Source organism: Xenopus tropicalis, chromosome 6 (assembly GCF_000004195.4).
Source record: "Xenopus tropicalis strain Nigerian chromosome 6, UCB_Xtro_10.0, whole genome shotgun sequence".
In the NCBI taxonomy this organism is placed as follows: Eukaryota; Metazoa; Chordata; class Amphibia; order Anura; family Pipidae; genus Xenopus; species Xenopus tropicalis.
In genome coordinates this window covers 123,190,898-123,213,956 of record NC_030682.2, presented here as the reverse complement: position 1 = coordinate 123,213,956, position 23,059 = coordinate 123,190,898, and the positions used below count along the sequence as shown (strand labels likewise).

Here is a 23,059-nt window from a genome sequence, read left to right as displayed (position 1 = left end):
CAGCAAACTGGAAAATGAGGTTCAATGTGGACAAGTGCAAAGTTATGCACTTTGGTAGAAATAAGATAAACGCAAACTATCTACTAAATGGTAGTGTGTTGGGGGGATTCTTAATGCAGAATGATCTGGGGGTTTCTTTGTAGATAACAAGTTGTCTAATTCCAGGCAGTGTAATTCGGGGGCTACTAAAGCAAATAAAGTGCTGTCTTGTATAAAAAAGAGCATTGACTCAAGGGATGAGAACATAATTTTACCTCTTTTTTTTTCGTTACATGAGAAACAACAGGAGTTCGTTTTGACCTGGCAACCCTGGGTATCCTACCTGTAATCCCATAATAAACTGTAATTTGATAATAGCAATATAATAATGCCACACCGAAACACCTAATACTTACCATATATGTGCCAGCTAGTTCCAGCCTCAGGCTTCCCCTCTCCACTTTTTCTCTTCCTGTTTCCTCCAAGGCCTTCCTCTCACTCTTCCATAGGTAGTCCGTGGCTTTCCCCGAATGCCATTTCTTGTTATATATACCTATTATTCTTTATTTCTTTATTACTTAAGATTGCAATACGACTGACTGTGTAAGCACTCATATAAATGAAACTGTAACCTTTGATATGCTGTAACAATAAAGTCTTGTTGAAATACAAAAAAAAAAACCTCTTTATCTCTTTATAGGTCCCTATTAAGGCCTCACCGTGAGTATGCAGTGCAGTTTTGGGCTCCAGTCCTTAAGAAGGATATTAATGAGCTGGAGATAGTGCAGAGACTGCAACTAAACTGGTAAGGGGGGTGGAAGATCTAAACTATGAGGTTAGACTGTCAAGGTTGGGGTTGTTTTCTCAGGAAAATAGGCACTTGTGAGGGGACATGATTACTCTGTACAAGTACATTAGAGGGCATAGCGATTGGCAGACAGGGGAAGTTCTTTTTTCCCATTAAAATGACCAGCACACCAGAGGTCACCCCTTTAAATTAGAAGAACGGAGCTTCCATTTGAAGCAGCGTAGGTGGTTTTTCACGGTGAGGGCAGTGAGGTTGGGGAATACCCTTCCTAGTGATGTAATGGCAGATTCTGTTAATGCCTATAAGAGGGGCTTGGATGAGTTCTTGAACAAGCATAGTATCCAAGGCTATTGTAATACTAATATCTGCAGTTAGTGTTGATGTTAGTTTATGTATATGAGAGTATAGATAGGTCTTTTTTCAACCATATGTAACTATGTAACCCTTTGTCAAGCATTTTAAAACAAGGAAAGCAGTATATGGTTAAGGATCCAGGGATAAACTTATCCTGTGTATCTTGTGTACAAAGCTCCAAGTCCTGCATCTATCAGGGAAGAACACTGTCCTCAACTTTCAGTTTTACATGGGCAGAAATAATGTAAAATAGGCAGAAACTTACCCAAATCTTGTAGTGGTCTGGGTGGCAATACCCAAACCCATAGCTAGGTTGTAGATCACAATCTTAAGTATACTGAAGGCTTGCATACCGGATAAAAGTTAAAATCCTTTATTCCATATTAAACATTAAAATTCACCTAGGCAGTTAGAATGATATGGAAAAAAGACTTTTAACTTTTGAGCCAAATACATTATAATTGTGCCAGGGCACAGCTGGCCTAAAAAAAGTAGTCCTGCCTTTAATTTATAAACCAATCTACACCATGTTTTGCCCTGCAACAATCTGAATTGCTCAGTCAATGCTAAGTCAATCCACATAGAATTCTTGTACACTCAGATGTCCAGGTTAGTATGTATGTCAATGTGCTGTGTGCTAGACAGATATTTGCAGAATTCTGTGCTTAATGCTATCAACTGCAATATCTGTGACTTCTGTAGTTTGTTGATTATAGATAAATTATTTTCTTAAGGTGGCCATACACGTTAAGATCCGCTCGCTTGGCGAGGTTGCCAAGCGAGCGGATCTTCTCCCGATATCCCCACGGGTGGGCGATCTTTAAGCGGATCTTCTCCCGATATCCCCACGGCTGGGCGATATCAGGAAAATGTAGGCTAATTCGATCCGACTAAATATTTTAACCTGCCTGATCGATATTTGCCCAATTTCTGGACAGATATCGGTCGGGCATGCCCCTTGTTCCTGCCCCTACACGGGTATGGCCACCTGCCCCATGTATGGCCACCTTTACTCTTGTACAGGGAAGCAGCACAGAATATGTTGGCCTCTTTGCACCTGCTCTAGGATATACAGAGGCAAAGGAAAAATACTTTAACAAAAATTGTTTCAAAAACATAAGAGCTCCATAAATGGCAGCCAAGAGACAAATGATACCTGATGCTTTATAAACTGTTTTAGCCAACCATTATGTATTTGAATTTCTAGGTATCATTACTGAATGTTTGACACTACTTTGATGAAGTTGAGACAGGAGAAACTGTAACTAAAATGTGCACTCTGTGCACACTGAACTTTAACTTATATGATATATACTTCTTCCACACGTTATCTTTTCTATTTCATCTAGCAGTCCTGTCCAAAGTAGGCACTGTGTTGATACTGCAATTTCCCACTGTCAGCATCTGGTTTGCCTTATGTTGTCCCACAAGCCTTATTTAAACATTGTACTCATAGCAAGACTTCCCTATTGTTGGCACCCTGCTCAGAACTACAATTTGTGTTTGTATAATATGCAGAACACTGTAATTTGTGCCTCCCCCAGAATATATACAGACAAAGAATACTTGTTTGGAGAATTAAATGTGACAAAGTCTTGCTTGGTCATGGACGTTTCAAAAGAGTCCAAATGGATCCAGTTGATTGCCTGGTGTTCACTGCTGTGATAAAGTTTTTTTCATCTGTATAGAAGTCAGTAGTTTTGCTTTGTAGCTATAGCACTAAGCTTTGATGGCTAATCACATGATGGCTAGAACATGTAAAGGGAACAGGACAATTTAGAATATTCACTATAGCATAAGCAATTGCAGAGTGTTTTTATTTGCTCTAGAATTTAGTAGCTCTGCTGGAGTGCAACTAAAAAAACATTGGACTCACTTACCATTCATCTCAGTGACAGGAGGTTGGATCCACCCAATGTGCAGCGGTTTTAAGCAACCATCATCTTAAGCGATCATAAAACTTCTCGACTTATTCATCAGAGCAGACTGGGCAGGTTCATTGCCACATAGCATAACTATATCAAGTGCAAGGAATGTGTTTGGACCCAAGTATTTTAATGAGTGGCATCAATATGAACAACATTGCATCCATTTAAGTGCAACTGCACCTATACTTTAAATTGGAAATGAGGCCTTTTGTTTTTAAAATTATTAAAAAAAATAGCTTATTTACTTTCTTTTGGATTCCTTTAATTATGATCTATAGTTGATTTGAAAATAAGTTATTGCTGTCAAGAGTAGTTCATTGATAATATTTGGGTTTCATCCTTAAATTGTCCTTCTCACGGGACAGGTTTACAAGTCCACAATCACTTACTTTGGCTGAATTATTTGTTATAAATAAATGTTCATTGGTACATTTATGCAAAATCTTACAGCTTCCTTGAGGTGGATAAACTCTTTTAAGCTTGTTGCTTTAACTGACTTATTTTCAATTAATAATCTATACAGAAGTGCAAGGAGCGCATGTTGGCACAAAATGGGATTTTTCAGACAACTGACTGCTGGAAAATTGGCAGGCCCACAACTGCAGTAAGTAAACAACCACCATGGTTTCTTCCTACATATATCAATATACTCCTGGACCCAAAACTTGCCTCCAATAGAAGGGGTACATAGTGAAAAATATATTTTCCGGTGCGTCTTGGAAGAGTAACACACTCTTCCTTTTTGCTGACAAGTTTGTCTGTAAATATTTATTTTTAAGCAAAAGAAAGAAAACAGAAAACTGGAACAGTGGACGACTGACACTGTAAAATTCATATGTGAAATCAGTAACCATAAGCTGTTTAGTTCAGTTTATTGATTATCATAACTAAGAAGCCATCACACTATGAATCAGTAAAATGTACAAACATTAAAAATGCACTATTACGATTGTAACAAATACAGTGTTATAAATAGATACTCTGGAAGGAATGTGTGCTCTGATAAAAAAAAATACACACACGCGTATCCTAAGTGCATTCATAGTATCCAACAGTGATTAACAATTTAGTAGTGCATTGCTGTTTCATTTAACCATTTCATTGTACAATTGGTGATTATGGAATTAAAAATAAAAAAGTATGGTGTTTGTGAGAAAATCAGCTGCACAGCTTTTTTTTTTAGAATACAGGTTAAAATTGAGTAACAACATACAAAACAATGAGTGAAGTACAAGAGTAGTCCTAAAAACTTTATAGATGTAATACATTGGGTAATGGGAATCTAGTAAGTGCTCCGAAAGAACTGATATCTTTTCATTTGAAGGTGATTAGATTGTCAAATAACAATTGGCAGGGATAAATAAATCCAAGCCCTTCTAGTTTGTGTCAAGTATTTCAAGTGTGCACATTATTATCAGGGTGCCATAAGAGGTTAAGCTCGTACCATACAAAACTTTTGTAAACAACAGATCTATTGAACACACATTAACATTGGTTTAGTTAACTGATTTTTTTAAGTTTTCTTAGTGAGGGCTTCTGTCTGAAGCTTTAAAGATCATGGAAGGCTTTACAACAGCACAGAATTAAACCCTTTGATAGTGTCAGAGCCGCTCACTATAAGAATATTCATGGCTCTCGAATGGTGCCTAGCTAACTCATCATCATAAAATGTCCACAATATGTCAGCCATTGCTTATGATCAATTTAGGACATATTCCTGGATTAACTTTGATTGATTGTAATCGTTGTGCTATGTTCCAGTAAATGGTCATATACATTTTGAAATCCATCATTTTAATGCAATCAATCTGTTATTGCTTTGTGGTTGGTTCTTTTTCGTGATAATCCCTAATGTGGATTAAACTGAAGTGTTAGCTTTCTGGCTTTGGTGCCTGGTTCTTTTCTTCTGGAGTCTTATCACTTGGATTTTCTTTCTCATTTTCATCACCTTCTGTTGGGGAAACCACAGATAAAATATTAGATATATATTCTTTCAAATGGTACATGTACAAAAAAGCATTCTAATGTAAAAACCCAAAAGGACAATCTGCTCTGCATATTAATGGCTCTCTGTTTTTGTTGGTTTTTCCACCTGGAGAAGCACTTACTTGTGCAGAAAGTAAAATTGTTTCTCAATTTCCATAGAGAAATGCACAGAGCACGGACACAAGGAGCTTCCATATTATGACATGTAATGCGATATAAACTGGAAAATATTTTGAAGTGTATGTGTATAATATATAAAGTGTATTACCATACCGAATGACTAATATATGATAAATAAATTATCACTATCATTCACTAGATATGCTTTTTACTCATTTATCATTTACGCATTTTAAATTGTTGTAGCCAACATTTTATGGACTCTAATTAGTTTAAAAATAAACTTGTTTTTTCTCTCATCCCTTCAGACATTACTTCACCAGACTTCGAGCCAACTACAAGAAAGTAGGGGGGCAAATGTTCTCTAAATTACAATGGCTCAGGAAGTAGAACTGCTTTCTTGCAGTTCTGGAGTTCTGAGCCGAATTCCAGCCAGGGTACTATCTGCAAGAAGTTTGTTTGCTCTTCCAGTGACTGCATGGCTTTCCTTGAGGGAACCTGGTTTCCTCCCAGACATCAAAAACATACAGGTAGGTTAACTGGCTTCTGACTAAAATGACCCTAGTGTTTGAATGTGATAGGGACCCTAGATGCATCTCTGTAAAAGTGCTGTGGAAATGTGTCAGTGCTATATAAATACCAGTAAATAAATATACAATAACTAAACTGCTTTATATTGTGGGAACATATTTTAGTAATATGTTATTAAAAGCAGATGCAGAAAATCACAGTGCTGGAAACTTCTCTCTATTTCTCATCTAACATGTGCCTCTTAATCACAGATTGGAATATTTCAAGACTTGCATTGGAACAATATCTGAGTCACTTTATCTTGCTACACAATTATATAAGCATTATATGGTGTGTTTAACAATAGAAATTGTTTTGGCAAATCAATATTAGAATTTTATTTTTTTTAAGATGGCCTTTTCAACTTTCCATCAAACTATTTGTACTTGTTTTGCTATTTTTTGAAATGCAGGGGAAAGCAAATGGTGGCACTTCATGTTTTATGAAACTAACTACCTGCTGATTGGTTGCTATGGATTATGGCAAACATAGTGCTTTTTATTACATAACCCCATACCTGTCCAAATGATGATTAAGTTGATAAATCCTAATAATGTACTAGTAGACTTCTGCTCTGTACATTTCTTTTGGGGATGCCTTACAGTATGTGCTTTAATGTTTATTTTTCATAACAGAGACACATAGGAAGTCAGGTTTCTTCTCACATTCTCACAAATAAGTGGAATCTTTGACTTGGGCACCCCAATGGCCCTGGTCATATTCTTGCCTTTTGCAGTTAACTTTAATGGTTTCATCTATGCTTTTGCACAGAAATCATGTTAGCAACTTGATCTCTTCTAAAGAGTTAAAAACCTCTTCTCTGCTTACTGTCCTAGGTGATATTTCTATTTAACCAGATTTGTTGGGTCTACCTACCAAGCCTTACAAGTGGCTCCTTTAATTACAAAATCTGATCACTTTTTCATAATTCCTTCTAGTGATACACCTTTATCCATAAAGTAGTTCTTGCTACTCAAGTGATGTAGGTGTCCAACTTGGAGTGAGTTTTACATTATTTTCTGGGAAGGCATATATTTTAGAAACAAAAATCTTATCGGTACTGCCCCCTCTTGCTTAAATTATGCATTGGGAATAGCTGCTTATTTTGTAGTTTTGAACATCAAATGTGGCTCGGATGTTGAAGTCTCCTTGTGTTCTTCTCATGGCTCCAATTAATACTGTAGTAGTTTCTCCAGTAGGTGACACAATAGCTGCTACTGTCGACAGACTATTATCTGTACCCTTTGCTACTATTTCTGCCACAGACTTATCAGAGGATTCTTTGATCCATTTGGTGAAGATATCAAATTGCTTGGGACCATAGGGAGCACTGCCTTGCATAAACATGTCTGGCAACTTTTCATTATACAGGGCATGATTAGAACATGCATTGTCTTCTGAAAGATTCATCTAATCTCTGTCCCTTTTGTGAGAGTCCCTGTGTCTATGATGAATGCTCCTACATACAGAAAATATTTTAGCATCTGCTGCAAATTATTTCTATTGTGATCTCTTTTATACCACAAACAAACAAAAAAAAACCTCAGAATCTGATCTGGACTTTCATGAACTTGAGACAGCTACAACAAATAAAAATATATATCATAAAGCCAGGGCTCCACTAGGAAGAGAGCCATAGAGATAATACTCCAGCATCTAATACTATAGCTAAAATAGCTACAGAGGGCGACAGACAGCAGCTGCATGGTGACTTAATCTGGATTGCAAGGTAAGTCATCCTCCAAGGCCAACATAGGAAAAAGGGTGGAGAGTGGTGTGGAAATGCCTCCTTTGGTATCTGGGTGATTAACGTCCTCCCATGAGCCCATTGCCATGTGAAGGAAGAATAAATAATGAGTTAGGACCATTGTTGGGAATAATTCATGCAAAAGAATCTTTCATTTACCTGACTTGCTTATATCAAGCTCTGATAACTTCAGAGCCAGTTCACTTGTATTCCCACTGGAAGAGGAGACAAGTATATCATGCAGAGCATTTCTTCTTCCTGTTCTTCCCGAGGCTATGAAATCTGCATAGGTAGATTCCACATCAGTCATTGCTACCAAGTTTCCTCATAGCAATGCCTAAATAGACACAATAACAATGGGATGAGAATGTATAATTATGTATATAACAAAATACATATTCTGGTAAAGGGAGAACTATTATTATTAGAATAGTAATAATCAGTATGCATCATAGCAAGTGTTTAAACAATCATACAATGCAACAGTATAAGGGTCATTTATTGTGTGAATGGCAGAAGGGGCAACTCCTCTCCTACTGTTCCAATCATTCAAGCTGTATGTAACACAATACAGGTATAGGATCTATCCCATAGGATTTTTTTGCCACCAATATGGATTCATGCAGCTTAGTTACCATCAAGTACAAGGTACTGTTTTATTATTATAGAGAAAAAGAAAATTATTTAAAAAAAATATATATTATATACTATCTCCTATTAATACAGGAGATAGTCTTCTCGTAATTCAGAGCTTTCTCTCAATACTTAATTTCCAGATACAGTAGTCGCATGACTGTACTTCCAAGGGTGAGAAATGCTTTAAGTTTATTTTTGCTACAGCCATTATTCTACCATTTGCATTTCTTTGAAGAATGCTTCATTTAACTCAATGCATTATATTTTATTTTACCTTGGCTGATAAAGCAGTATGGCATACAGATAAATATAATTTTTGCTGCAGACTGTAAGAGTTACTAAATATTTAGCCAAGAATCTAAAATACATTTTCCATTTAAAGTTGAAATTTACAGTTTGTCTTATGAATGTCAAAGACTGTATACTTTGAGGAGGCGTGTAAACTGTAAGCTTAGAATGAGTGGGGAACTTCTGGGCACCAGAGGTTCTTAATAAACACAAAAAAAGTTCACACATTTGAAAACTGATATATACAGATGAAGCACAGGTTTTCCCAAAACTTAACTAGTTACAAGATAACACAGGCTATCCTGTTGTGTTATCTCGTGCCATCTCCCTGCTGTGTCAGGGGAAAAAAGCCTTCTTAGGCTGTTATTCTGTTTTTAGACAGCAGGCGGTGCCTGGAAAGTAACGTTAACATGCACAGTAGGGGGTCCATTTTGACACCAGACTTCTCCAGCCTTATCTTTTTCTGGAATGTGGGAAGTGCTAAGAGTGATTAAGATTATCCCCTGGTAAAAGCAAATAGAGCACTAGTCTCTCCTGTGGGTAATTACACACTGGGCTGTTTCTGGGCAAATCCAGTTGGTACAACGTGTATCAGGCGCATAATCATATATTTTTAATACTGAAGTTTGGCATTTTTCCCTCCTCTTTTCACATTATGCAATTTTGTTTTCCTCAATCATGTAACTATTAGAGTTCCCAGATCCCTGCAAAGAATGGGCCCAGACAATACATAAGTTCCCTTTTCTCTGTAATAATAAAACAGTACCTGTACTTGATCCCAACTAAGATATAATTATCCCTTATTGGGGGCAGAACAGCCCTATTGGGTTTATTTAATGGTTAAATGATTCCCTTTTCTCTGTAATAATAAAACAGTACCTGTACTTGATCCCAACTAAGATATAATTACCCCTTATTGGGGCAGAACAGCCCTATTGGGTTTATTTCATGGTTAAATGATTCCCTTTTCTCTGTAATAATAAAACAGTACCTGTACTTGATCCCAACTAAGATATAATTACCCCTTATTGGGGGCAGAACAGCCCTATTGGGTTTATTTCATGGTTAAATGATTCCCTTTTCTCTGTAATAATAAAACAGTACCTGTACTTGATCCCAACTAAGATATAATTACCCCTTATTGGGGGCAGAACAGCCCTATTGGGTTTATTTCATGGTTAAATGATTCCCTTTTCTCTGTAATAATAAAACAGTACCTGTACTTGATCCCAACTAAGATATAATTACCCCTTATTGGGGGCAGAACAGCCCTATTGGGTTTATTTCATGCTTAAATGATTCCCTTTTCTCTGTAATAATAAAATAGTACCTGTATTTTATACTGTTTTTTTTTTGTGGTTAGGATGGTTTTGAGAGAGGGCCATTTGTATAACTCAGCCTGCAGCCTTGTGCCTTTATATGGGCACAGAACCCCTCAGTGACTTCTAAAATCCTTATCATTTACAGTAGGGGGTACATTATCCCTTATAATACATGAGTGATGCTCAGAGTTCCCTGTATAACTCAGCCTGCAGCCTTGTACCTTTATATGGGCACAGAACCTCTCAGTGACTTCTAATATCCTTATCATTTACAGTAGGGGGTACATTATCCCTTATCATATATGAGTGATACTCAGAGTTCCTGTATAACTCTGCCTGCAGCCTTGTGCCTTTATATGGTCACAGAGCCCCTCAGTGACTGCTAATATCCTTATCATTTACAGTAGGGGGTACATTATCCCTTATAATATACGAGGCCTGCAGCTTTGTACCTTTATCACAGAATGCCTCCAATATCCCTTTTAATACATAAGAGATTATTACAGCCATGTTTTTCATTTATAGTTATTAAGGTTAAGGCCACAGGCAGTGACAGCAGCTTTGGACAAGTATAAATGATAAATAAAGCAGACATTATCAATAGTTAAGAAATATATCTTTCCACAACTTGGGACAACCTATCTGTACTGAACCCAGTGAGTTTCTTACGCCCTGTAGGCAACACTGACACCCAACACTGCACCATACCATACCTCCCAACATTTAAAAATTAAAAAGAGGGACAAAAGTATATGCCGCGCTAAGTGATGCAATATTTTTGACCACGCCCCTCTGACCACACCCACATTACAAAACACCCCCATTTTCCATGGTTGGAATGGCAGCATCAGACACACCAAGTGCACTAGTGTTTTAACTCTTTTACTGCCAACGACGTATGGCATACGGCATGTGCCGCCGCTGCAGAGAGCTTCTATCCATGACAGCCCCCCTGGGCAAATCGTTCGCTTGCAGGACCCTCCAGGAAGCAGCAGACGCGATCGCATCACGTCTCCTGCTTCCTCCTTCCCCCCTGCCGGCCGGCCCACTGAAGAGGAGGCGATCGGGTCTTCAGGACAGGTAAGAACTTTTTTTTTTTTTCATTTAAACACTTACACACACACTTACATACATTTATACACACTTATATACATTTACACACACTTACAGCACACATTTTAGCAGTTTTTTTTCATTTTTCACACTTTTATACACTTATTTACACTCATATACACACTTACACACTATAACAAAACTTTTACACATGTACACACATGTATACACAAACACTTTGGTTTTTGTTTTTTTTTGTTTTTTTCATTTTGCCACTTTGTTTTTAGTTTCTTTTACCCAAAAACTGTTTATTTTGACAGCGTGACTATTGAATCAGATATTCTGACCACTAATTACACTGTCATGTGACTTATTTTGTTGTTTCACTGATTTGCACAATTTTTGTGGTTTTATCACATTTTATCCCTGTATAAGTGTTCCTAATCTGTTTTTAGCGTAGCTTTGCCAGGTGTAACTTTAATGTACAAAAATAACTTTGCCTATTTTGAATTCATCAGAATGTGTACTTTCCAAAAATATATGGTTTCCAGGGGCTCTCTGTATAGTTAGGGGGGGGGTTACTGCACATAATACACTGACAGGGGGCTCTGTGTGCAAAAGCTGAGCTGGCAGGCGAGAAATCCTTATGCGCTATTTTCATTTCGGGGTCAGTACATACCGCAGACTTTGGTATATCTATGCATATTGGGCATCAAACTGTTCAGTAGGCCTCTGGTGTTCCTATTTGGGGTGATTTGCCTTTATCTGATCTTTATCAAGAAATTGTGAGAGATAAATGCGGCAAATTGCAACATTTTTATGCGATTTTCTAAATGTCATATAAATCTGCAAACTTAGGAAAGCTTTACAGCTTGGTACTTTGGAGCAAAAAGAAATGTTTACCCATTATAGATTCGGGGGGATGTGTACTTTCCAAAAATATATGGCTTTCTGGGGTGAGCATACTTTTTTTGTAGCATTATCCCACATAAAGGATGTAAATGTGTTGATTTTGCAGGAGCTGAAATGATACATCATATGGGGGTATGTTCCCATTGGGGCCCCTACATGCCACATACTTAGCTAAACCTATACATATTGGGCATCAAACTGTTCAGTGGACCCCTGGCGTTCATATTTAGGGTATTTTATTTGGTTACTTTATGACCCGTAGGAGATAAGATACTATAGACTGGAAGTTTTGAAGCAATTTTTAAAAAAAATCACAAATTTTGATAAAAACCAATAAATTTAGGAAAGCATTGCGACATGATAGTTTGGAGTAGACAGACAGTTCTGCCTATTCTGTATTCCCCAGAATCTGTTCTTTCCAAAAATGTACAATTTTATGGGATAAACCTTCTGTTAGTGGAAATTTTGTCCTTGAAATCTAAGGTATGCCGCTTTCTGGAGCTGTGCTTTGGAAATTTGGTAATGTACTGCTGGGAGTTTTTGAGAAATCTCCATAAAACTATATATATTTGGTTTTGGCACGTTCAGGAGACATGGGACTTTCCAAATCAGTTGTATATTCGTGAATAAAATAATTTTTGTTTCTAGTATGTGTGTTTATATTATGGAAAATTAGATTTTTTTTGCATTTTTAGACATTTAGAAGCCTATATCTTGTTACAGAATTGGAATTACACAAAAATTCTACCATATTTTGAAAGCTTAGGTTGTTCTGAAAAAAACGATATATTGTTTTCCTGGGTAAACTAAAAGTCCCCCTGAGGAAAGGCCCCTAAAGTGAAACAGTGCAAAATGTTCAAAAACTGTCTGGCAATACAAGTTCCGCTTTGACCAAAACAGCTGGCAGTAAAAGGGTTAATAGCTGGCATCATAAATCATGAGCTGCCCTTGAAAATACAAAAAGGAGGAGGCCAGGACGCGCCTGTGGCCATCAATGGTCCTTCATAGTTCAATTCCCTTGGTGCGTCTGCCTCTATCAATGGGGCTCAATGCTGATACCATTTCTGATACATGCCCTACCTAAGGCATCAGCTTTGAGACCCAAGGAAGCTCAGCTGCCAGGGCGGGACTCGAACTCCAAACCCGGGGTAGGAATCGAACTCCAAAGCCAACGGGGCAGGAATCGAACTCCACACCCGGCGATGTAAGGGCGTGCGCTCTACCACTTCGCTATCCTTCCTCCTCCCACTTGTAACATGTTTCTTCGTAATCTTGTCTTCTGCATATTGGCGGTTGGTGTATCCTAACCGACTGACTGAAACACTCAGGGTTAGAGCCTGCTGCTTGCCCCAAGCCCTGCATAACTAGGGGGGCTGTTATAGTAGGGGGAAATGAATCCTCCATTTATCAACATTCTCTGGGGGGGAATGAATACAAGGGTATAAGTTTTACCCCCGGGGCAAGAGAGGTCCCCAAATTTGCCCCATTGACTTATGATGGGCATTTTGGCAAATAACTAGTTTGTCGAAGACCCATGAATGAGGTGTTAAACTGTGCGGCTAATTCGAGAATGGGGTGCAATGACTTTTCTGAGGGGTGGTCAGTTAATTGCCCCAGCAGGGGGCAATTATCCGCCCATAGACTTAACATTGAGACCAACTTTGACTGAGTCCCGCACCATTTTTGGTAGACCCATGAATGAGGTGTCAAACCGTGCGGCTTATTCTGGAATGGGGTGCTATGACTTTTCTGAGGGGTGGGCGGTTAATTGCCCCAGCAGGGGGCAATTATCCGACAATAGACTTAACATTGAGACCAACTTTGACTGAGTCCCGCACCGTTTTTCGTAGACCCATGAATGAGGTGTCAAACCGTGCGGCTTATTCGGGAATGGGGTGCTATGCCTTTTCTGAGGGGTGGGCGGTTAATTGCCCCAGCAGGGGGCAATTAACCACCGTTTGTCGTAGACCCATGAATGAGGTGTCAAACCGTGCGGCTTATTCGGGAGTGGGGTGCTATGACTTTTCTGAGGGGTGGGCGGTTAATTACCCCAGCAGGGGGCAATTATCCCCCATAGACTTAACATTGAGACCAACTTTGACTGAGTCCCGCACCGTTTTTCGTAGACCCATGAATGAGGTGTTAAACCGTGCAGCTTATTCGGGAATGGGGTGCTATGCCTTTTCTGAGGGGTGGGCGGTTAATTGCCCCAGCAGGGGGCAATTAACTACCGTTTGTCGTAGACCCATGAATGAGGTGTCAAAATGTGCGGCTTATTCGGGAGTGGGGTGCTATGACTTTTCTGAGGGGTGGGCGGTTAATTGCCCCAGCAGGGGGCAATTAACCACCGTTTGTCGTAGACCCATGAATGAGGTGTCAAACCGTGCGGCTTATTCGGGAGTGGGGTGCTATGACTTTTCTGAGGGGTTGGCGGTTAATTGCCCCAGCAGGGGACAATTATCCGCCCATAGACTTAACATTGAGACCAACTTTGACTGAGTCCCGCACCGTTTGTCGTAGACCCATGAATGAGGTGTCAAACCGTGCGGCTTATTCGGGAGTGGGGTGCTATGACTTTTCTGAGGGGTTGGCGGTTAATTGCCCCAGCAGGGGGCAATTAACCACCGTTTGTCGTAGACCCATGAATGAGGTGTCAAACCGTGCGGCTTATTCGGGAATAGGGTGCTATGACTTTTGTGAGGGGTGGGCAGTTAATTGCCCCAGCAGGGGGCAATTATCCGACAATAGACTTAACATTGAGACCAACTTTGACTGAGTCCCGCACCGTTTTTCGTAGACCCATGAATGAGGTGTCAAACCGTGCGGCTTATTCGGGAATGGGGTGCTATGCCTTTTCTGAGGGGTGGGCGGTTAATTGCCCCAGCAGGGGGCAATTAACCACCGTTTGTCGTAGACCCATGAATGAGGTGTCAAACCGTGCGGCTTATTCGGGAGTGGGGTGCTATGACTTTTCTGAGGGGTGGGCGGTTAATTGCCCCAGCAGGGGGCAATTATCCCCTATAGACTTAACATTGAGACCAACTTTGACTGAGTCCCGCACCGTTTTTCGTAGACCCATGAATGAGGTGTTAAACCGTGCAGCTTATTCGGGAATGGGGTGCTATGCCTTTTCTGAGGGGTGGGCGTTTAATTGCCCCAGCAGGGGGCAATTAACTACCGTTTGTCGTAGACCCATGAATGAGGTGTCAAAATGTGCGGCTTATTCGGGAGTGGGGTGCTATGACTTTTCTGAGGGGTGGGCGGTTAATTGCCCCAGCAGGGGGCAATTAACCACCGTTTGTCGTAGACCCATGAATGAGGTGTCAAACCGTGCGGCTTATTCGGGAGTGGGGTGCTATGACTTTTCTGACACTTATTGTACAGCGCTGCGGTATATGTTGGCGCTTTATAAATAAATGTTAATAATAATAATAATAACTAGAGAGGTACATTTCCTGAAGAAATTGTGAGTGGTGCTTGCCATGGCAAAACTCGTGCCCCTACTAGGGCAATTAACCGCCCACCCCTCAGAAAAGTCATAGCACCCCATTCCCGAAAAAGTCACACTGTTTGACACCTCATTCATGGGTCTGCGACAAACGGTGCGGGACTCAGTCAAAGTTGGTCTCAATGTTAAGTCTATGGGCGGATAATTGCCCCCTGCTGGGGCAATTAACTGCCCACCCCTCAGAAAAGTCATAGCACCCTATTCCCGAATAAGCCGCACAGTTTGACACCTCATTCATGGGTCTACGACAAACGGTGGTTAATTGCCCCCTGCTGGGGCAATTAACTGCCCACCCCTCAGAAAAGTCATAGCACCCTATTCCCGAATAAACTGCACGGTTTGACACCTCATTCATGGGTCTACGACAAACTGTGGTTAATTGCCCCCTGCTGGGGCAATTAACTGCCCACCCCTCACAAAAGTCATAGCACCCTATTCCCGAATAAGCCGCACGGTTTGACACCTCATTCATGGGTCTACGACAAACGGTGGTTAATTGCCCCCTGCTGGGGCAATTAACCTCCCACCCCTCAGAAAAGTCATAGCACCCCATTCCCAAATAAGCCACACAGTTTGACACCTCATTCATGGGTCTACGACAAACGGTGTGGGACTCAGTCAAAGTTGGTCTCAATGTTAAGTCTATGGGCGGATAATTGCCCCCATCTGGGGCAATTAACCGCCCACCCCTCAGAAAAGTCATAGCACCCCATTCCCGAAAAAAGTCACACTGTTTGACACCTCATTCATGGGTCTACGACAAACGGTGTGGGACTCAGTCAAAGTTGGTCTCAATGTTAAGTCTATGGGTGGATAATTGCCCCCTGCTGGGGCAATTAACTGCCCACCCCTCACAAAAGTCATAGCACCCTATTCCCGAATAAGCCGCACAGTTTGACACCTCATTCATGGGTCTACGACAAACGGTAGTTAATTGCTCCCTGCTGGGGCAATTAACCGCCCACCCCTCAGAAAAGGCATAGCACCCCATTCCCGAATAAGCCGCACGGTTTGACAACTCATTCATGGGTCTACGAAAAACGGTGTGGGACTCGGTCAAAGTTGGTCTCAATGTTAAGTCTATGGGTGGATAATTGCCCCCTGCTGGAGCAATTAACTGCCCACCCCTCAGAAAAGTCATAGCACCCCATTCCCGAATAAGCCGCACAGTTTTACACCTCATTCATGGGTCTACGTCAAACGGTGGTTAATTGCCCCCTGCTGGGGAAATTAACTGCCCACCCCTCACAAAAGTTATAGCACCCTATTCCCGAATAAGCCGCACGGTTTGACACCTCATTCATGGGTCTACGACAAACGGTGGTTAATTGCCCCCTGCTGGGGCAATTAACCGCCCACCCCTCAGAAAAGGCATAGCACCCCATTCCCGAATAAGATGCACTGTTTGACACCTCATTCATGGGTCTACGAAAAACGGTGCGGGACTCAGTCAAAGTTGGTCTCAATGTTAAGTCTATGGGCGGATAATTGCCCCCTGCTGGGGCAATTAACCGCCCACCCCTCAGAAAAGTCATAGCACCCCACTCCCGAATAAGCCGCACGGTTTGACACCTCATTTATGGGTCTACGACAAACGGTGGTTAATTGCCCCCTGCTGGGGCAATTAACCACCCACCCCTCCAAAAAGGCATAGCACCCCATTCCCGAATAAGCTGTACGGTTTGACACCTCATTCATGGGTCTACGAAAAACGGTGCGGGACTCAGTCAAAGTTGGTCTCAATGTTAAGTCTATGGGCGGATGATTGCCCCCTGCTGGGGCAATTAACCGCCCACCCCTCAGAAAAGTCATAGCACCCCCCTCCCGAATAAGCCGCACGGTTTGACACCTCATTTATGGGTCTACGACAAACGGTGGTTATTTGCCCCCTGCTGGGGCAATTAACTGCCCACCCCTCAGAAAAGTCATAGCACCCCACTCCCGAATAAGCCACACAGTTTTACACCTCATTCATGGGTCTACGACAAACGGGGGTTAATTGCCCCCTGCTGGGGCAATTAACTGCCCACCCCTCACAAAAGTTATAGCACCCTATTCCCGAATAAACCGCACGGTTTGACACCTCATTCATGGGTCTACGACAAACGGTGGTTAATTGCCCCCTGCTGGGGCAATTAGCCGCCCACCCGTCAGAAAAGGTATAGCACCCCATTCCCGAATAAGCTGCACGGTTTGACACCTCATTCATGGGTCTACGAAAAACGGTGCGGGTGCAGTCAAAGTTGGTCTCAATGTTAAGTCTATGGGCGGATAATTGCCCCCTGCCTGGGCAATTAACCGCCCACCCCTCAGAAAAGTCATAGCACCCCACTCCCGAATAAGCCGCACAGTTCGACACCTCATTGATGGGTCTACGACAAACGGTGGTTAATTGCCCCCTGCTGGGGCAATTAACCGCCTACCCCTCCAAAAAGGCATAGCACCCCATTCCCGAATAAGCTGTATGGTTTGACACCTCATTCATGGGTCTACGAAAAACGGTGCGGGACTCAGTCAAAGTTGGTCTCAATGTTAAGTCTATGGGCGGATAATTGCCCCCTGCTGGGGTAATTAACCGCCCACCCCTCAGAAAAGTCATAGCACCCCATTCCAGAATAAGCCGCACGGTTTGACACCTCATTTATGGGTCTACGACAAACAGTGGTTAATTGCCCTCTGTTGGGGTAATTAACCGCCCACCCCTCAGAAAAGGCATTGCACCCCACTCCCGAATAAGCCGCACGGTTTGACACCTCATTTATGGGTCTACGACAAACAGTGGTTAATTGCCCCCTGCTGGGGCAATTAGCCGCCCACCCCTCCAAAAAGGCATAGCACCCCATTCCCGAATAAGCTGTACGGTTTGACACCTCATTTATGGGTCTGCGAAAAACGGTGCGGGTGCAGTCAAAGTTGGTCTCAATGTTAAGTCTATGGGCGGATAATTGCCCCCTGCTCGGGCAATTAACCGCCCACCCCTCAGAAAAGTTATAGCACCCCCCTCCTTAATAAGCTGCACGGTTTGACACCTCATTTATGGGTCTACGACAAACGGTGGTTAATTGCCCCCTGCTGGGGCAATTAACCGCCCACGCCTCCAAAAAGGCATAGCACCCCATTCCCGAATAAGCCGCACAGTTTGACACCTCATTCATGGGTCTACGACAAACGGTGGTTAATTGCCCCCTGCTGGGGCAATTAACCGCCCACCCCTCAGAAAAGGCATAGCACCCCATTCCCAAATAAGCTGCACGGTTTGACACCTCATTCATGGGTCTACAAAAAACAGTGCGGGACTCAGTCAAAGTTGGTCTCTATGTTAAGTCTATGGGCGGATAATTGCCCCCTGCTGGGGCAATTAACCGCCCACCCCTCAGAAAAGTCATAGCACCCCCCTCCTTAATAAGCCGCACGGTTTGACACCTCATTTATGGGTCTACGACAAACGGTGGTTAATTGCCCCCTGCTGGGGCAATTAACCGCCCACCCCTCCAAAAAGGCATAGCACCCCATTCCCGAATAAGCTGTATGGTTTGACACCTCATTCATGGGTCTACGAAAAACGGTGCGGGACTCAGTCAAAGTTGGTCTCAATGTTAAGTCTATGGGCGGATAATTGCCCCCTGCTGGGGCAATTAACCGCCCACCCCTCAGAAAAGTCATAGCACCCCATTCCAGAATAAGCTGCACGGTTTGACACCTCATTCATGGGTCTACCAAAAATGGAGCGGGACTCAGTCAAAGTTGGTCTCTATGTTAAGTCTATGGGCGGATAATTGCCCCCTGCTGGGGCAATTAACTGCCCTCCCCTCAGAAAAGTCATTGCACCCCATTCTCGAATTAGCTGCACAGTTTAACACCTCATTCATGGGTCTTCGACAAACTAGTTATTTGCCAAAATCCCCATCATAAGTCAATGGGGCAAATTTGGGGACCTCTCTTGCCCCGGGGGTAAAACTTATACCCTTGTATTCATTCCCCCCCAGAGAATGTTGATAAATGGAGGATTCATTTCCCCCTACTATAACAGCCCCCCTAGTTATGCAGGGCTTGGGGCAAGCAGCAGGCTCTAACCCTGAGTGTTTCAGTCAGTCGGTTAGGATACACCAACCGCCAATATGCAGAAGACAAGATTACGAAGAAACATATTACAAGTGGGAGGAGGAAGGATAGCGAAGTGGTAGAGCGCACGCCCTTACATCGCCGGGTGTGGAGTTCGATTCCTGCCCCGTTGGCTTTGGAGTTCGATTCCTACCCCGTAAGGTTTGGAGTTCGAGTCCCGCCCTGGCAGCTGAGCTTCCTTGGGTCTCAAAGCTGATGCCTTAGGTAGGGCATGTATCAGAAATGGTATCAGCATTGAGCCCCATTGATAGAGGCAGACGCACCAAGGGAATTGAACTATGAAGGACCATTGATGGCCACAGGCGCGTCCGGGCCTCCTCCTTTTTGTATTTTCAAGGGCAGCTCATGATTTATGATGCCAGCTATTAACCCTTTTACTGCCAGCTGTTTTGGTCAAAGCGGAACTTGTATTGCCAGACAGTTTTTGAACATTTTGCACTGTTTCACTTTAGGGGCCTTTCCTCAGGGGGACTTTTAGTTTACCCAGGAAAACAATATATTGTTTTTTTCAGAACAACCTAAGCTTTCAAAATATGGTAGAATTTTTGTGTAATTCCAATTCTGTAACAAGATATAGGCTTCTAAATGTCTAAAAATGCAAAAAAAATCTAATTTTCCATAATATAAACACACATACTAGAAACAAAAATTATTTTATTCACGAATATACAACTGATTTGGAAAGTCCCATGTCTCCTGAACGTGCCAATACCAAATATATATAGTTTTATGGAGATTTCTCAAAAACTCCCAGCAGTACATTACCAAATTTCCAAAGCACTGCTCCAGAAAGCGGCATACCTCAGATTTCAAGGACAAAATTTCCACTAACAGAAGGTTTATCCCAGAAAATTGTACATTTTTGGAAAGAACAGATTCTGGGGAATACAGAATAGGCAGAACTGTCTGTCTACTCCAAACTATCAAGTCGCAATGCTTTCCTAAAGTTATTGGTTTTTATCAAAATTTGTGATTTTTTTTAAAAATTGCTTCAAAACTTCCAGTCTATAGTATCTTATCTCCTACGGGTCATAAAGTAACCAAATAAAATACCCTAAATATGAACGCCAGGGGTCCACTGAACAGTTTGATGCCCAATATGTATAGGTTTAGCTAAGTATGTGGCATGTAGGGGCCCCAATGGGAACATACCCCCATATGATGTATCATTTCAGCTCCTGCAAAATCAACACATTTACATCCTTTATGTGGGATAATGCTACAAAAAAAGTACGCTCACCCCAGAAAGCCATATATTTTTGGAAAGTACACATCCCCCCGAATCTATAATGGGTAAACATTTCTTTTTGCTCCAAAGTACCAAGCTGTAAAGCTTTCCTAAGTTTGCAGATTTATATGACATTTAGAAAATCGCATAAAAATGTTGCAATTTGCCGCATTTATCTCTCACAATTTCTTGATAAAGATCAGATAAAGGCAAATCACCCCAAATAGGAACACCAGAGGCCTACTGAACAGTTTGATGCCCAATATGCAAAGATATACCAAAGTCTGTGGTATGTACTGACCCCGAAATGAAAATAGCGCATAAGGATTTCTCGCCTGCCAGCTTAGCTTTTGCACACAGAGCCCCCTGTCAGTGTATTATGTGCCGAAACTTCCCCTAACTATACACAGACCCCCACAAAACCATATATTTTTGGAAAGTACACATTCTGACAAATCCAACAAGGGTAAAGAGTCCTTTCTACACCAAAGTACCAATCTGCAAAGCTTTCCTAAATTTATTGTTTTTTATGGCATTTCAGAAAATCGACTAAAAATGTTGCAATTTGCCGCATTTATCTCACACAATTTCTTGCGTACAAAGGCAAGTCACCCCAAATAGGAACACCAGAGGCCTACTGAACAGGTTGATGCCCAATATGCATAGATATACCAAAGTCTGCGGTATGTACTGAACCCAAAATGAAAATAGCGCATAAGGATTTCTCACCTGCCAACTCAGCTTTTGCACACAGAGCCCCCTGACAGCGTATTATGTGCAGTAACCCCCCCCCCCTAACTATACAGAGAGCCCTAGGAAACCATATATTTTTGGAAAGTACATATTCTGATGAATTCAAAATAGGCAAAGTTATTTTTGTACACCAAAGTTACACCTGGCAAAGCTACGCTAAAAACAGATTAGGAACACTTATACAGGGATAAAATGCGATAAAACCACAAAAATTGTGCAAATCAGTGAAACAACAAAATAAGTCACATGACAGTGTAATTAGTGGTCAGAATATCTGATCCAATAGTCACGCTGTCAAAATAAACAGTTTTTGGGTAAAAGAAACTAAAAACAAAGTGGCAAAATGAAAAAAAAACAAAAAAAAACCCAAAGTGTTTGTGTATACATGTGTGTACATGTGTAAAAGTTTTGTTATAGTGTGTAAGTGTGTATATGAGTGTAAATAAGTGTATAAAAGTGGTGTGAAAAATGAAAAAAAAAACTGCCAAAATGTGTGTAAATGTAGTGTGTGTAAATGTATGTAAGTGTGTATAAATGTATGTAAGTGTGTGTGTAAGTGTGTAAATGAAAAAAAAAAGTTCTTACCTGTCCTGAAGACCCGATCGCCTCCTCTTCAGTGGGCCGGCCGGCAGGGGGGAAGGAGGAAGCAGGAAGCAGCAGCGAGCGATTGTCTTGCAGGACCCTCATGACAGCCCCCCTGGCACATTGCCCAGGGGGGCTGTCATGGATAGAAGCTCTCTGCAGCGGCGGTACATGCCGCCGCTGCAGAGAGCTGCGCATAAATGCCAACGACGTATGGGACACGTAGTTGGCATTTAAGCCCTTTTACTGCCACGACGTATGCCATACGTCGTTGGCAGTAAAAGAGTTAAAACACTAGTGCACTTGGTCTGTCTGATGCTGCCATTCCAACCATGGAAAATGGGGGTGTTTTGTAATGTGGGTGTGGTCAGAGGGGCGTGGTCAAAAATATTGCATCACTTAGCGCGGCATATACTTTTGTCCCTCTTTTTAATTTTTAAATGTTGGGAGGTATGGTGTGGTGCAGTGTTGGGTGTCAGTGTTGCCTACAGGGCGTAAGAAACTCACTGGGTTCAGTACAGATAGGTTGTCCCAAGTTGTGGAAAGATATATTTCTTTACTATTGATAATGTCTGCTTTATTTATCATTTATACTTGTCCAAAGCTGCTGTCACTGCCTGTGGCCTTAACCTTAATAACTATAAATGAAAAACATGGCTGTAATAATCTCTTATGTATTAAAAGGGATATTGGAGGCATTCTGTGATAAAGGTACAAAGCTGCAGGCCTCGTATATTATAAGGGATAATGTACCCCCTACTGTAAATTATAAGGATATTAGCAGTCACTGAGGGGCTCTGTGACCATATAAAGGCACAAGGCTGCAGGCTGAGTTATACAGGGAACTCTGAGTATCACTCATGTATTATAAGGGATAATGTACCCTCTACTGTAAATGATAAGGATTTTAGAAGTCACTGAGGGGTTCTGTGCCCATATAAAGCACAAGGCTGCAGGCTGAGTTATACAAATGGCCCTCTCTCAAAACCATCCTAACCACAAAAAAAAACCAGTATAAAATACAGGTACTATTTTATTATTACAGAGAAAAGGGAATCATTTAAGCATGAAATAAACCCAATAGGGCTGTTCTGCCCCCAATAAGGGGTAATTATATCTTAGTTGGGATCAAGTACAGGTACTGTTTTATTATTACAGAGAAA

At 41.6% G+C, this 23,059-nt stretch overlaps 1 protein-coding gene across 1 annotated transcript in view; it reads right to left on the bottom strand.

The window, feature by feature from the left end:
- Window positions 1-3,925: 3,925 nt before the first annotated feature.
- Window positions 3,926-23,059, bottom strand: part of pkia (protein kinase (cAMP-dependent, catalytic) inhibitor alpha) — a 42,364-nt gene continuing 23,230 nt past the window's right edge. Inside the window, exons 3-4 of the mRNA NM_001030409.1 lie at window positions 7,652-7,829; window positions 3,926-5,020 (exon numbers count right to left, since the gene is read on the bottom strand). Coding sequence (NP_001025580.1) covers window positions 4,941-5,020; window positions 7,652-7,802 — 231 coding nt within the window. The 5' untranslated portion in view covers window positions 7,803-7,829 and the 3' untranslated portion in view covers window positions 3,926-4,940. The remainder of the gene's footprint in view (window positions 5,021-7,651; window positions 7,830-23,059) is intronic.